The 16,951-nt window shown below is 47.2% G+C and overlaps 1 protein-coding gene across 3 annotated transcripts in view; it reads right to left on the minus strand.

Annotated features, from left to right (window-relative positions):
- nkain1 (sodium/potassium transporting ATPase interacting 1) overlaps nt 1-16,951 on the minus strand; it is an 883,832-nt gene that overhangs the window by 26,009 nt on the left and 840,872 nt on the right. For all 3 annotated transcript variants that reach the window (XM_072246605.1, XM_072246607.1, XM_072246608.1), the window contains one exon: nt 7,857-7,938. In XM_072246605.1, the coding sequence (XP_072102706.1) occupies nt 7,857-7,938 (82 nt within the window). The remainder of the gene's footprint in view (nt 1-7,856; nt 7,939-16,951) is intronic.

The following is a 16,951-nucleotide window of genomic DNA, read 5'->3' on the forward strand; positions in this document are numbered from 1 at the left end:
AATTCAGAAGGATGAGGGGGGATCTCATTGAAACCTTTCGAATGTTGAAAGGCCTAGACAGAGTAGATGTGGAAAGGATCTATGGTGGGAGAGTCTAGGACAAGAGGGCACAGCCTCAGGATAGAGGGGCGCCCTTTCAAAACAGAGAAGCACAGAAATTTCTTTAGCCAAGGGATGGTGAATTTGTGGAATTTGTTGCCACATGCAGCTGTGGAGGCCAGGTCGTTGGATGGATTTAAGGTAGAGGTCGATAGATTCTTGATTGGACATGGCATCAAAGGTTACGAGGAGAAGGCCGGGAACTGGAGTTGAGGAGGAGGTAGAAAAAAAAGGATCAGCCATGATTGAATGGCGGAGCGGACTTGATGGGCCAGATGGCTTAATTCTGCTCCGATGTCTTGTGGTCTTTTGGATATGGAGGGGCTGAGTTGGGCAAGGAGCCCCTCAAACAACAGAAGGTTGAATCGCCCTGGGGGGGCACATGATGCTGTCATTTTATAGAAAGTGTTAACACGACTGAATATATTGATCAAATAACACAAAGAATGTAAAAAGGTTTTCTTTTTGTATATATATTTTATGATCCTGGGTCTGAAAGGTTTAACATTTGAGGAGCATTAGGGGGCTCTGGGCTCGTACTAACTGGAGTTTAGAAGAAAGCGGGGTGGGGGGGGGAGAAATTTCATTGAGACCTACCGAATATTGAAAGAACTAGATAGAGTAGAAATGGAGGGGATATTTCTAATAGAGGGAGTGTCTAGGAACAGAGGGCACAGCCTCGGAATTCAAGGATGTTCCTTCAGAACAGAGACGAGGAGGAATTTCTTGAGCCAGAGGATGGTGAATCTGTGGGAACTCATCGCCATAGATGGTCCTGGAGGCCAAATCATTGGGCATATTTAAAGCTGAGGTTGATAGTTTCTTGATTAGTAAGGGTATCAAAGGTCTTGGGGAGAAGGCAGAGGAAGGGGTTGAAGAGGGAATACAAGTTAGTCATAGGACAAATGGCCTATATTCTGCTACTAAGTCTTATAGTCATGATTAAAATTTATTTTCGAAATTAACAATTGTTGTCATCTTTAAACTAAGTGTGATGACTTCCCTCACACTCGGCGGGGCGGGGGGGGCGCTTTAAAAGCTCCTCCCTTCTCTCAGCTTTCCTGTGAGAGAAAGCTGCTCTGGACTTGTTTTTTTTTTTGTTTCTCTCTCTCCTCACTCACTACCATGCCTCAGCTGATTGCTTTGGAGAAACAGAGAAAAACATTCTGCCCTGGACGCTGTTGGCTCCTTGCTTTGCCCGCATTGATCTGCTGGGACCGAATTTAGCGAGCGTCTGAAGGGGTGGTCGCGGCTGGCAAAGCGCCGTCAGGCCCTCAGCACCCTTGTGGACTTAAAAAGCCTCATTTATGTGACAGCCCTCTCACGATCAAGGCCTTATTCAGCCGGCCTACAGCCGGGGTTCAGTTTCAAACGAAACCTCTTCAACATCTCATCCTGCAGTGTCATGCGGGCAGGCTAAACTAATTTCTTTATGAAGCACAGTAATTTGTTATGGCATCACACCAGAACAGGGAGCGCTTAGGGGAAACAGGCCGGGAGAAGAGAGGAGCTGTTAAACAGACGCATGCCCCTCAGTTCCCCGCACCTCCTGCATGTGGAACAAGTTGGACGCGGGGCCTGTGTTAGGAAGGGAGGATACAGCCAGGTAAGAGAATATGGGATTGAGGGAGTTACAAGGATGAGTGCAAGACTTGGGGTCCTGGGTTATAGGGTAAGGTTGAATAGGTTAGGTTTTTATTCCTAGAGCATAGAAAACTGACTGGAGATTTCAAAGAGGTAAACAAAATTATGAGGTGTGTAGGTAGAGTAAATGGAAACAGGCTTTTTCCACTGCATTTGGATGAGTATAGAACGAGAGGTCTTCGATTAAGGGTGATAGATGAATAATTTAAGAGGAACACGAGGGGGGAACATCTTCACTGAGAGGGTGGTGAGAGTGTGGAATGACCTGCCGGCAGAAGTGCTGGATTTGGGTTCGCTTTCAAAATTTAAGAGAAATTTGACTAGGCTGGCTGGTGGCGCAGTGAGATCAGCGCCAGACTCCGGAGCGAAGGTTCCCGAGTTCGAATCCAGGTCAGGCCACTCCCGAGCACGCTTTCCATCCGTGCCGGGTTGAATGTTGAGCTGGCCACTCGACCTCGTAAAAAAAATACAAGGGTCAAGTCAGGAACATTCATAACGTGATCCAGTTAATCCCGATACCACGTGCCAGACAAGAATGGCTAGATGTCTGGTACGACATGCTTAAAAAAAAATCAGGTACCTGGATGGGAAGGGTATTGAGGATTCTGGTCTGGGTGTAGGCCAATGGGACTAGGTAGTTTGGCACTGACTAAGCAGGCTAAAAGGTTTCTGTGATGTGGTGTTCTTTGACTATGATAATTCTATTAACTCCCTCCTGCTTCTACACAATAGATGTAATTTACAATTAACCTACCAATCTACATACACTCAAGGACACTCAGCTGCTGCGCAGGTTGACTTTGTGGTTAAGAAGGCATACGGTGCATTGGCCTTCATCAACCGTGGGATTGAGTTTAAGAGCCAAGAGGTAATGTTACAGCTATATAGGACCCTGGTCAGACCCCACTTGGAGTCTCAGTTCTGGTTGCCTCACTACAGGAAGCATGTGGAAACCATAGAAAGGGTGCAGAGGAGATTTACAAAGATGTTGCCTGGTTTGGGGAGCATGCCTTATGAGAATAGGTTGAGTGAACTTAGCCTTTTCTCCTTGGAGCAACGGAGGGTGAGAGGTGACCTGATAGAGGTGTATAAGATGATGAGAGGCATTGATCGTGTGGATAGTCAGAGGCTTTTTCCCGGGGCTGACATGGCTAGCACAAGGGGGCACAGTTTTGAGGTGCTAGGAAATAGGTACAAAGGAGATGTCTGAGGTAAGTTTTTTACGCAAAGAGTGATGAGTGCATGGAATGGGCTGCCGGCGATGATGGTGGAGGCAGAAACGATAGGGTTTTTTAAGAGACTCCCGGATAGGTGCATGGAGCTTAGAAAAATAGAGGGCTATGGGTAACCCTAGGTAATTACTAGAGTAAGTACATGTTCGGCACAGCATTGTGGACCGAAGGGCCTGCATTGTGCTGTAGGGTTTTCTATGTTTCTATGAGTTGGGGTGGAGGGTGGGTGTGAGGGAGGTCGTCACCCTTTGTTCAAGGACAATAAGACCTCTGTAATTCAGCAGACTTGAAAGGTTCTGAGGGAGCTCAGTCCCTTCATGTTAGTTCTGAAAGTTAGTGCTCCTCTATCTTCAGCTCAGTGCTCCCTTACGCTCCCTCAGCCTCTTCTTGTGTTGAGGGATGAGGACAAATCTGAGGGAACACTTGCAAAAAAAAAAGCCTTAAATAATGACACAAGAAATTACTGATGCTGGAAACTGGATGGAATGAAAGATGGATGGAAAATCCTACAACAGGTAGTAGATGCAGCCCAGTCCATCACGGACAAAGCTCTTCCCTCCACTGAGCACGTGAAACGCTGTCACAGGAAAGCAGCATCCATCATCAGGGACCCCCACCACCCAGGTCACGCTCTGTGCTCACTGCTGCCGTCAGGAGGAAGGTACAGGAACCTCAGGACTTGCACCACCGGGTTCGGGAACAGTTACTACCCCTCAACCAACAGGCTCTTAAGCCAAGGGGGCTAACCACTCAACTTCACTTGCCTCCTCAGTGAACTGTTCCCTCAACCTAAGGACTCACTTTCAAGGGCTCGTCACCTCATGATCTCGATATTTATTTATTTATTATTATTATTACTCCTTTTGTTTTAGATTTGCACAGTTTATCGTCTTCTGTGCACTGGCGGAACACCCCAGAAGGTGCAGTCTTTCGTTGATTCTGTAATGGTTATTATTCAGTAGATTTATTGGGTATGCCCTCAAGAAAATGAATCTCAGGGTTGCAAATGCGTACTTTGGTAATAAATTTGCTTTGAACTTTGAAAGAACAAAATGCTGGAAGAACTCAGCAGGTCAGACAGCATCTGTGGAGGGAAATGGACAGTCGATGGTCTGATTCGAGAACCTTCACGTGGACTGATGAAGTGTGACAACCCCAAGTGTTGACTGTTCATTTCCCTCCACTGATGCGCCCTGACCCACTGAGTTTTTACCCACAGTTTGCTTTAAGTCCTAAAAGTTGTATTGTGACTTTAATCGGGAGGAGAAGATGCGCGCAGCCTCTCCGGTGAAATGATATGGTATTTGTTAAATAGGGTACCGTGCACAATTCTGATTTGATGGAGATCGACGTGAGAAGCATGGAGGAACATCTGGAGAAACTTTTGAAATGCCTGGTTCGCTGCCGCTGCTACTGTGTGATCGATAATCTCCGGAGGGAAGGCCCCAAAATCCTCGGCTTTTCCTGACGCTGGCGGCCGGGGCCGGGGTTGAAGCGCTCGGCTGAGATGGTGCTCAGTGCTCGGTGTCGGAGGGCTGGTCGGAGCTCAAAGTTTTTGGACGACTCAGAGTCGGACTGTGGTCGGGCATGGCAGGGAGAGTTTTTTTCCTTCTCCCGTCTGTGTGAGATGTGGGACTTTCGAGAGACTTTTGAACTTTTTTTTACTGTGCTCATGGCCTGTTCTTCATCAAGTTATGGTATTGTTGCAGTGTTGTAACTATATGTTATAATTATGTGGTTTTTGTCAGTTTTTTCAGTCTTGATCTGTCCTGTGTTTCTGTGATATCACACCAGAGGAATATTGTATCATTTCTTAATGCATGCATTACTAAATGACAATAAAAGAAGACTGCGTGTCCTCATAATCTAATCTACACTGGATTCGGATTTGTCTGCTCCGCCACTCAATCATGGCTGATCCTTTTTTTCTCTTCTCCTCAACCCCACTCCCCGGCCTTCTCCCCGTAACCTTTGATGTCACATCCAATCAAGAACCTATCAACCTTGGCCAGGTCGTTGGGTGTATTTAAGGCGGAGATTGATACGGACATGGCATCAAAGGTTATGGGGAGAAGTCCGGGGAGTGGGGTTGAGGAGGAGAAAGAAGAAAGGATTGGCCATGATTGAACAGCAGAGCAAACTCGATGGGCCAGATGGCCTAATTCTGCTCCTATGTCTTATGGTCTTGAATCGTAGATTTGTTACAATCATCTCATTACCAGCTCTTTGCCCAGTTCCCTTAAACTATCCATGGTAAGGAAATGCAAGGAGACAGAACACTGTTAAGGACAAGATCCTTAATCTTGCTGAGCAGACAGACCTTGGGCGACACACAGAAAATGCTGGAGGAACTCAGCAGGCCAGGCAGCATCTGTGGAAAAGAGTAAACTGTCGACATTTCAGACTGAGACCCTTCATCAGGATTGGAAAGGATGATGCATGCTACTGATGGCTGTGGATAGCACATCACTGGGTGTATTCAATGTGTGTATGCATAAATCATCTGTGGGTTTTATCCTTACTTCCCTGAGTTATTGTGTGTTAAATGTGAGTCATGCGTACTACAGTGCTTTACACCCCAGTCTGGAGAAATGTTGTCTCATTTGACAGTATACATGTATATAGTTAAATGACAATAAACTTGACTTGACTTGATAAGCATTTAATTAGTAAGGGCGTCAAAGGTTATGGGGAGAAGGCAGGAGAATGGGGTTGAGAGGGAACCTAAATCAGCCACGATTGAATGGCAGAGCAGACTCGATGGGCTGAATGGCCTAATTCTGCTCCTATGTCTTGTGGTCAAATCTCTGCAGATTTTACCATTCACACTGGTGGTAAATTAATCTACCACCTCAAAAGTCCTTGGGATAGAGAAAAATGCTGGAGCACCCTGAGGATATCCATGAGGTCGCAGGGAGAACGTGAAAACTCCACAAAGACAGCACAAAAGGAGAGAACTGAACCAGGATCGCAGGAGTTGTGAGACAGCAGCTCAGCTGGGTGAGACACCATGAGGCCCTGATTTGGATTATGGGTCTGGCCGGAGAGGGGTGAGGAAACCACAGGGAACTGGTAAAGCCCTGCAACCATTGAGCACATCTACATGAAATGCTGCCGTAGGAAAGCAGCATCCATCATCAGAGATCCCCACCACCCAGGCCATGCTCTCTTCTCGCTGCTCCCATCAGGTATAAGGTACAAGAGCCTCAGGACTTGCACCACCAGGTTCAAGAACAGTTACTACCCCTCAACCATCAGCCTTTTGAACAAAAGAGATAACTACACTCACTTGCCCATCCATTGAGATGTTCCCACAAAAGAAAATCTGCAGATGCTGGAAATCCGAGCAGTTTAAGGCATCCGTTAGTTTTGCGAGACCATAGATCTGCGCCTGGAAAGTCTTCACTCTCCAGGTTGCAGGCTTGGGCAAGGTTGTATGGAAGACCAGCAGTTGTCCATGCTGCGAGTCTCTCCTCTCCATGACACCGATGTTGTCCAAGGGAAGGGCATTAGGACCCATACAGCTTGGCACCGGTGTCGTCGCAGAGCAATGTGTGATTAAGTGCCTTGCTCAAGGACACAACACGTTGTCTCGGCTGGGGCTCGAACTCACAACCTTCAGGTCGCTGATCCAATGCCTTAACCACTTGGCCATGTGCCCACACATAAAATCCGAGCAACAACCACAAAATGCTGGAGGAACTCAGCAGGCCAGGCAGCATCCATGATTCCTCGAATGCAGGGGCTAACATATGAGGAGCGTTTGTCGGCCCCTGGACTGTATTCATTAGAGTATAGAAGAATGAGAGGGGATCTCATAGAAACTTTTCGAATGTTGAAAGGGTTGGACAGAGTAGGTGTGGAAAGGTTGTTTCCCTTGGTGGGTGAATCCAGGACAAGAGGCCATAGTCTTAGAATTAGAGGGTACCCAGTTAAAACAGAGATGAGGAGAAATTTTTTTAGCCAGAGGGTCGTGGATTTGTGGAATTCGTTGCCACATATGGCTGTGGAGGCCCGATCATTGAGGGTGTTTAAGGAGGAGATTGACAGGTATCTAATTAGTCAGGGTATCAAGGGACATGGGGAAAAAGCCGGAAATTGGAACTAGATGGGTGAATAGTTTAGCTCATGGGGGAGCTGTGGAGCAGACTCGATGGGCCGAATGGCCTACTTCTGCTCCTTTGTCTTGTGATCTTGTGATCTTGTGATCTTGTGAAAAAAGTACAATCAACCCTGCCGAAGGGTCTCGGCCAGAAACGTTGACTGCACTTTTTTTCCCAGAGGTGCTGCCTGACCTGCTGAGTTCCTCCAGCATTTTGTGTGTGTCGCACAACCAATGATCTCACCTTAAGGAATCCTTATCACGTGTTCTCGTTATCAATTGCTATTTATTTATATTTGCACAGTTTGTTGTCTTCTGCACTCTGGTTGATCTTTCATTGATCCTGTTATAGTTACTATTCTACAGATTTGCTGATTACGCCCGCAGGAAAATGAATCTCAGGGTTCTATGTGGTAACATATCTGTACTTTGATAATAAAATTTGAACGTGTGGATCCAGTTCCTTAGTGGCACTGTTCTAATCAACTATGGAGATGTTAGCAGAGTACTTACAAACACTGCTCTTGTACTTAAGATATCCAGAGCTCCCCTGGCTCTGAACTTCCCTTGTTCCCCGAAGAATACCAATTAACAGCTGCCATCACAGCAGAGGAGTGATAAAATTAAAGACATTTCTCCCAGACAGGCATGAAAGATTAAAAAAAACGGATTATTATCCTGACAGCATTCCCCCAGAGGGTCCGCACCAGACGTAAACAAGTGGTTGGTGGGGGGGGGGGGGTGGAGTTGGGCCCTTTCTCGCCGTGTGAAGCACTTACGTGTACAGAGGCTGCAGCTGTAAATGAGAGGTCTTCTGAGGGGCTTGGTACCCGTAGGAATCAAATCCTGCGATGAAATCAACTGCAAACAGAGAGAAATGATCATTCTATCATTGTCCTTTAGGAGGAGAATATTTGATAATTTCCAAGAGGATAATGCAAAACAGAAATTTATCCCCTGCGATAAACATATACAGTAGTTCGGTGGCATCTATGCATTTGACTCCATCAATGTAACAGGACTGCGTTAACATCCAATTTCAGAAGTGTGCTGTTATTTGCTTGTTATTACCCATTGGATAAATGCAGGGGTTAAATTTCTGCCTTGATTCCCTTTCTCTGTTACATCTTACAATTGTTAACACTCTTGTACCAGCATCCACCATAAAAAATGCTAAAAATGTCAAATATAAAATATATTAAATCTGCACTCTGCACTAGACCAGCGAAGCAAAAAAAAATGCAGCGTGGCCTGGTACTGTAGGGGGCAGCACGGTTTTGTAGCATAAAGATTTACAGCACCAATTCTAAGATAGGGGGTTTGATTCTCGCTACCGCCTGCAAGGATTTTGTGTGTTCTCCCTATGACCGCGTGGGCTTCTACTGGTGCTCTGGTTTCCTCCAAGCCATACAGGTTAGAGTTAATAACTTGTGGGTCTGCAATGTTAGCACTCCTCCAACAGGACCACAACCTTGTCGCTGGGTTTGGAGGCTTGCGAGCCTCAATGACCTGGAGGGCTATGTTGGCTGGAGTCAGAGATTTATGCTTTGGCTCTTGGTAAGGGTCACCCACGCCAAACAGGTCAAAGGGCAGAGGTCAGACTAAGAGCGGTCCACCGGTTCTCCGGGTTCGGGGGTTCAGCTCAGGGTTAACAGCCCTGACAGGTCAAACAAAACTGTTGCGGAGACAGCGGTGAAGAACCCTTCTACATCTGCGTGCTCCTGGGTCTCCGGCCGGAGCTTGCACGGCTGAGGGTGGTGAAGGTCGGAGGGGAGGACCTGGGAGCCGCCAGAGATGGAGGACCTTCACCGCTGCCCTAAATGCCAACGGCGTAATGGGCAGTCGGTAGGTACGTTGACAGTAGAAGCATGGCAACACTTCCGGCCTGCCCACCCAGCACAACCTCAGACTGTGTTGGTCGTTGACACGATGTACTTGTGATGAATAAAGCTTATCTTTAATCTCTTTGATCCTCCATGTGCTTCACTTAAAAATCACCCAAAATGTCAACGGAGCAAAAGATAGTAAACCTGTGCTGCGCACCAAACCTGCTATGTAGAATAGGTGGGAGAGATAAGAACGTAAAAAATAGGAGCAGGAGTCGGCCATCTGGCCCGTCGAGCCTGCTCCACCATTCATTAACATTATGGCTGATCTGGCCATGGGCTCATCTCCACCTACCTGCCTTTCCCCTATAACCCTTAATTCCCTGCAACGTTGCTGTCGCTAGCAGCGAAGTCACGAACCGTGCACTAGCTCACCCCTGCTTCCACACTGGCCTCCTCTGTCACCTCAGAACCCACTGAGCAGTCAGTCATGGAGTCATGGAGCACTTCAGCCCGTCTAGTCCGTGCTGAGCTGTTATCCTGCCTAGTCCCACTGACCTGCGCCTGGACCATAGACTTCCAAACCTCTCCCATCCATGCACTTATCCAGACTTCTCTTCAATGTTGCAAGCGAACCCACGTCCACGGGCAGCTCGTTCCACCCTCTGAATGAAGAAGTTCCCCTTCAGGTTCTCCTTAAAGGTTTCACCTTTCACCCTTAACACATGACCTCCAGTTGTAGTCTCATCCAACGTCAGTGGAAAAAGCCTGCTTGCACTTACCCTATCTTTACCCCTCCTAACTTTGTTTACCTCTATCAAATCTCCCCTCATTTCTGAAATGTCCAGTTCGCTGCCGCTGCTACTGTGTGATTGAGAACCTCCGGAGAGAAGGCCCCAGAATCCCCGGCTTTGCCTGCTGCTGGCGACCGAGGCTGAGGTCGAAGCGTTCGGATAGAGGTGGTGCTCGGTACTCGGTGTCGGAGGGCTGATCAGAGCTTGAAGTTTTCCAGCGACTCAGAGTCAGACTGTGGTTGGGCATGGCAGGGAGAGTTTTCTTCCTTCTCCCGTCTGCGTGAGATGTGGGACTTTCGAGAGACTTTGAACTTTTTTACTGCGCCATGGCCTGTTCTTCATCAAGTTATGGTATTGTTGCACTGTTGTAACTATATGTTATAATTATGTGTTTTTTGTTAGTTTTTCAGTCTTGGTCTGTCCTGTGTTTCTGTGATATCACACCGGAGGAATACTGTATCATTTCTTAATGCATGCATTACTAAATGACAATAAAAGAGAACTGCATGTCCTCATAATCTAATCTGATCATTGGGGACTAAAGACCTAATCTTTTCAACCTTCCTCTATAACTGAAGTCCTGACAATATCCTTGTAAATTTTCTGTGTTCATGCTGGACACAGACCTTCTTCAGCGGTCAGGACATATTGTCACAAGGGAGATCTGGGTTTTTGGCATCTGCTTGGTCACCTCTGCTTCCTCTACCGCTGCTGTTCCAGCTCAGCATTCAGTCAGTGGGTTTGGAAGCGTAACGCACCTGGATAGACCGCATCGAGCTGTAAATTTGGGAGGAAAGCACGCCGTCACAGGGAGAACATACAAACTCCTTACAGGCAGCGGCGAGAATTGAACCCAGGTTGCCTGTACTGTAAAGTGTTGTGCTAACCACTACGCTACTGTGTGTGTGTGTGTGTGTTGCTTTGTCTTTGGTGTTGCCATGTAGTGCAAGGCATGCAGGCTGCCATTTTGTGAGCACATTCTGCATCCTCCATTTTGTGAACTGGTGTTCACTCAGGAATTGCTGGATCAAAGCAATTTAAAGAGGACACAATGAGGCCCCTATAGATAATCTGACGAACTAGGGACCAATTCCAAGTAAGAAGCTGTTTGTGAGATGTTCTTTGGTAGATAAAGCTTGCAGGTTTATGAGTAGGGCAGTCGGTCACTGTGACCTGAAGTAATTTGAGCCGGGCAATTGACCGATTTGGCTAAACTGGCTCGAACTGGTCTGATTCTGGGAGGACAAGGAAAGGGGCATGAAGTACAAGTCGTTATCCGCAAGAAGAGCAATACAATGTTGCTGCCTTGGATCAGAGCCAATGAAAAGCTGAGACCGGTTATCCAGACAGGCCAAAACCAACAAAATCGAAACACACATTTTTGAACTGATGAGGAAAGCGAATAAGAATGATGGGCACTGAATGCAGTGCAACAAGAACTATCACAAGGGAGACCCCCACGTCAGGGGCGGGGAGAAGGATCAATAATTTGGCCCATGGGAAATCCCCGATTTCAGGGTTATGTTGGTTGGAGTGGTGGTCTGAGGGGAACGTTGGTACAAAGGGGGCCAACAAGCATGCGTGATTTAAGTTATTGGTCCAGAGTCAACAAAATTTACGTCAATACTTGTATGGAGGCAATAAAGTGCGAGATCTGAATTAGTTAAGATTTGTGTAATAAATTGCCTAACTGAGGTCATTTTGTGATAGGGTGACATCACCAGTGGCTAAGAGGACAAGGATCCACTGGGGGCAGGCCCCAAGGCAAGGATTGCAGTGGCTAGGATCATCAGCTGGAGAAATCCCAGACCTCTATTTGAGGAATAAACTCTGCCGGATAGGCCAATGTGCTCAGATGTTTCCCTCAGCACTTCCTCTTCTCCCCAGCCCCTCCATAGGCCTAAAAGCAGCCAAAAGAAACGGTTGAATGGCAAAGCTGAAGGTTGGGACGAGCAAACAGCTCGATGCGGTCCATCCAGGCGCGTTCCGCTTCCAAACCCACTGACTGAACGCTGAGCTGGAACTGCAGCGGTGGAGGAAGCAGAGGTGACCAAGCAGATGCCGAAAACCCAGATCTCCCTTGTGACAATATGTCCTGACCACTGAAGAAGATCTGTGTCCAGCATGGAGCTCCTCTGAAGATACATCAAACCTAACGGATGCCACCCTCAACTTCAGGGGGTAACCTCGGAAATAGATGATCTCAGGAATATCCAACTCGGCTGACGATATCAGGGTTCTGGCCAGTATAATGCTCCTCTAAGTAAGCATGAAGTTCTATCATATCATTATACAATAGCATCTGCTTTATTATTTTGTACATTATTATTATATATGGCAAATTATTAATGTGCATATTATTCTTCTGTACTTTATTGTTTGTTAAGTCTGCACACTGCTGGGTGTGTTTTTAAATGTTGCTGCTGTAATGAAATAATTTCCCACTCAGGATCAATAAAGTGCTTCTTCTTATTATTATTATTGTTATATTGTTTGATGTATATCTATTATAGGTTTTTACCAACAATCCAACACTTACCATGTTACTAGCACCAAATATGTTCTCTAAATGTCTTAAACTATACACTGTCATCTAAGCATTTAGTATTGTTCTCTGCATAATTCAATAAAAAAATTTAAAAAATGCAGATGCTCCAATTTGAAATAAAATAGAGAATACTCAACAGGTCAGACAGCACCCATGGAGGGGAAACAGATTGAACATATCAAGAGCAACACACATAAAAGTTGCTGGTGGACGCAGCAGGCCAGGCAGCATCTCTAGGAAGAGGTACAGTTGACGTTTTGGGCCGAGATCCTTCGTCAGGACTAACTGAAAGAAGGGCTAGTAAGAGATTTGAAAGTGGGAGAGGGAGGGGGAGATCCGAAATGATAGGAGAAGACAGGAGGGGGAGGGACGGAGCCAAGAGCTGGACAGGTGATTGGTAAAAGGGATATGAGAGGATCATGGGACAGGAGGCCTAGGGAGAAAGAAAAGTGGGAGGGGGGAAAGCCCAGAGGATGGGCAAGGGGTATAGTGAGAGGGACAGTGGGAGAAAAAGGAGAGAGAGAGAAAGAATGTGTGTATATAAATAAATAACGGATGGGGTACAAGGGGGAGGTGGAGCCTTAGCGGAAGTTAGAGAAGTCAATGTTCATGCCATCAGGTTGGAGGCTACCCAGACGGAATATAAGGTGTTGTTCCTCCAACCTGAGTGTGGCTTCATCTTTACAGTAGAGGAGGCCATGGATAGACATGTCAGAACGGGAATGGGACGTGGAATTAAAATGTGTGACCACCAGAAGATCCTGCTTTCTCTGGCAGGCAGAGCATAGGTGTTCAGCGAAACGATCTCCCAGTCTGCGTCAGGTCTCGCCAATATATAGAAGGCCACATCGGGAGCACAGGACACAGTATATCACCCCAGCCGACTCACAGGTGAAGTGTCGCCTCACCTGGAAGGACTGTTTGGGGCTCTGAATGGTAGTGAGGGAGGAAGTGTAAGGGCATGTGTAGCACTTGTTCCGCTTACAAAGATATATCAAGAGCTTTGGAACTTTAAGTCGATTTCTCTTTCCACAGATGCTGTTCCTCACCTGTTGAGTTTTTCAGCATTCTCCGTTTTAAGTTCAGTTTAGGATGGCGCTGGTGAAACACAGTGACGCCTTACTGGCAGCAAACAAAACTACTAACTAGTTTATTAATCACGAATGTTTCTGGTAAATGATCACTGCAATCAATGGCCTGTAACTTCCCTTTTGGCAAGAGGTTTTGAGCTACCTGAAAAAGCCTGGCATTCCTGTGGTGTGAACTGACATCTCAAAGGTGTAGAACGCTCGTGGCATGGTGTGTATGGGGCGAATCGAGACAGCGGGGCCTAGGCCCAAGAGCAAGGAACGAATCAATACTTGGGCATTGCTGAAGCGAACTTGTAGATGATTTGACGTGCCAGTTCCAAGGCGAGGCAAGGCAGTATTGAGCTGGTGGGGCCTAGGCCTGACAGCGTATTGAAACAGTAGTGCCTGGGTCCTAGAGGGAGTAACGAGGCAAGATCTGGCCGATTTAAGTGCCAGGCCAGATTGAAAAGGTCAGGGTGCTGGGGCTGGAGGCAGGGGATGGGCCAATGTTCAGCTTGCTGCTTGGTGAGGTTTACCCATCTCTGCACCGAACAGAGGCTGTAGCCTGCAACTGAAGGGCTCCTGGACCAGCTCCAGAGGTGAACTAACTTTCGTGAATTTTAGTTCTGAATGTTATTTGCTTACTCTTTATTGTTTGCATGACTTGTTCTTTATTTTGCACTCTGGGTGTTTGACAGTTTTTAAAAATGGGTTCTATTGGGATTATTTGTTCTATGGCTGCCTGTAAGGAGACGATTCTCAAGGTTGTATAGAGTATACACGCTTTGATAATAAATGTACTTCGATCTTTTATTTCAGGTTTTCAGCATCTGCAGACTTTGATTTTGATTGAAAAAAAAAGTCTTCCTACTACTAGATGCCACAGCCTATTACATTCCTAGAAGAACTGGCTGTGCAATCTCTCAGGTCATCAAACTGAGGAAAGAAGAATTCAATATTGAAAAACTGTGCTTGACCAGTGGGCTGCAGATAAATAGATCTGGGCAATTGCAAAACATCGCAGTCCAAGAATGAGAATCAGGAGGCAAAGTTGAGATAGGAGTGGAGAAAATGCACGGCCAACTTCATCCTGTGGCAGTGGGAACTCAAGTTTGAAGTTCAAGGTTGTCATTCAACCACACATGACTACCCATGAATACAGTCAAACGAGGCAGAGTTGAGGTGCAAAACACAGTACTAATGGTCATGTACAGCACCAAGGCACATGTCACATATAAGATAGCAGTAAAATAGAGTCACACAAAAAAAACGCAGTCCAAGACCCTGAGTCCATGAATGTTGCAGCAGTCTGCAGTTGAACACGGTACAGCTTGCATTCTGCCAAGAGAACACCAGGGGGAAGCACTGACTCCAGCTTGGATGCCGTGCCACACCGCCTCCGATGCCTCTCTCCTTGGCAGCCGTGAACAGGCAACACCGCGGCTTGAGGCCTCGTCCTCTGCCATCCGCCCCTGTCGTCTGCCAATAAATCAGCAGACCAGACTTGCAGCATTCCGCATTAACAATGTCCAACAGGGTCTAGCGATCACTAAGACAGTCCCCTGCTGTTAGACTGCACGCCAACTTCTCCGATGCCTCTCTGACGCAGGCAGCAGCAAGATCTGCGCCAAGTCTGGATCCTTCAATTCCTCCGCCAATAAGCAACTCGCTGATGGGATAGACCCGCAGTAATTTAAGTTCTTAATGTCCGGCAGGGTCTTGTGATCATAAAAAACACGCTTAAAAAGGGCAATATAACCTTCCACACTGGGAACAATGGGCTTTTTAGTGCAAAGATACATAGGGATCTTAACCGGAGGCAGCTGCAGGAATTGAAGTGCAGACCGGCCATGCTATAACTGGTATGATGGGCGGATTGGCCATCTACTTTTCTGCCGTGACTTTCACAGGCTCTGGCCTTAAGCCTTCACTGTTTCTGCCTCCGCCTCCGTTGCCCGACCTGCCGGGCACTGCCGGCATTTTCTGCTTCGTTACAGCAAATGAGAGAGGCCGCTTCGGACTGCCCTGTCGCTGCTGTGAGGTGGCGGCACGGTGATCCGAGGGCAGTGCTTCTCTTGTGCTCGAGATGCCAATGCTTTTAGCACATCAAACGCTTCTCAAAGCCTCGGGAAAGCAGCCAACATAACCACATTCATTCTTCCTTCTTCTCTCTCCCACCAGGCAGAAGATGCAGATGCTTGGAAGTATGTATCAGCAGCCTCGTTGACAGCTTCTATCCCGCTGGTATCAGACTCCTGTACGTTCCGCCCATGCACTAAAGACAAACTCTTGATCTCTTAAACTACCTTGATGTGACCTTTGCACTTTGGCTTTTTACCTTTGTATCTGCTTCAGTATATTCTGCATCCTGTGCAGAAAGAGTTTACTCTTCGAGGCATTTTATTCTCTTCTCAAGTCTCATTCTTCTTTTCAAGGTGGCTGGGGTCCTGTCAGAGTCCTGCGGCAGCTCAAACTACGGTTCTTCACGGCGATGGGTTCTCGCTCTGGGGCTTGCCGTGTGGCCTGGCGTTTTGATACCTCCAGGTGCGGCCTGGAAGGCGCGCGCTTCTGGGGAGCGGCCCTGTGGGTGACCCGCCTCCTCACCGATGTCATCAACGGAAGTGGTGCGGGTGATTGAAGCACCGAGAAAGTGGGCAGTGGACGCTGCTGACGAAACAAGGCCCAACAGTCAAGCGATCCCTCTCGCTCTCTCGGTGGTGAGTGAGAGTCCGCTGGTTCTCGAGTCGGTGAACTCGGACAAGCGACGCAGCAGTTTGTGAAATCGAAATAGCGAACTGTCGTTCTCCCTCTTTCTGTGGCAGCAGCGATATCTCTCTCTCCCCCTGGCTAGGAGCAGAGAGAGCCGGTCTGAGACATTGAGGTGTTGGGATGGACAGTAGTTTTTGATCGAGTCTAGATCATGGTCTGGGGGACTTTGCTATTGCTTACAAGGTGGGTGATGGAGGGAGGGGTTGATGCTTTCGCTAGAGTAAGTGGGGGAGTGGGAGAGTTGATGCTTTTGCTGTGTGTGGGAGGGGAGAGGGGGCTTTGGGTTCTAATCTTTTCTGTCATTCATACTTTGCGTTTTTTGTTTTGTGGGCGTCTGTGAAGAGTAAGAATTTCAGGTTGTATCCTGTATACATTCCCTGGTAATAAATTGTATTATTGAACCTTTGACCCATTGATGTGCTTCGGAATAGCAAAAGCTAAAATAGGAAAGCTCTCCTGCTCTGCCAGTGGGTGCCCCGCAGGGGTGTGTACTGAACCCACTTCTCTATTCTCTCCTCACCTATTCTCATGGTACAAGCTCAATCAGCAAAGTTATGGACGACACAACTGTGATTGGCCTAAGCACAAACAATAATGAATCCGTATTTAGAGAGGAGGTGCTGAAACTGTCTGGCTGGTGCAGGAAACACAACCTATCAGTCACCATCAAGAAGTCAAAAGAATTGATAACTGACTTCAGGAAGGCAAGAGGTCCCGAACAAGCCCCATTATTCCTATATGGTGAGGTAGTGAAAAGGGTCTCCAGTTTCACGTCTTTGGGGATGAGCGTCACCGAGGAGCCCACTTGGTCCGTCAACACAACCTCGATAGCAGGGAAGGAACAACACGATTTTACTACCTGAGATG

This window comes from Mobula birostris, chromosome 29 (assembly GCF_030028105.1).
Source record: "Mobula birostris isolate sMobBir1 chromosome 29, sMobBir1.hap1, whole genome shotgun sequence".
NCBI classification, from domain to species: Eukaryota; Metazoa; Chordata; class Chondrichthyes; order Myliobatiformes; family Myliobatidae; genus Mobula; species Mobula birostris.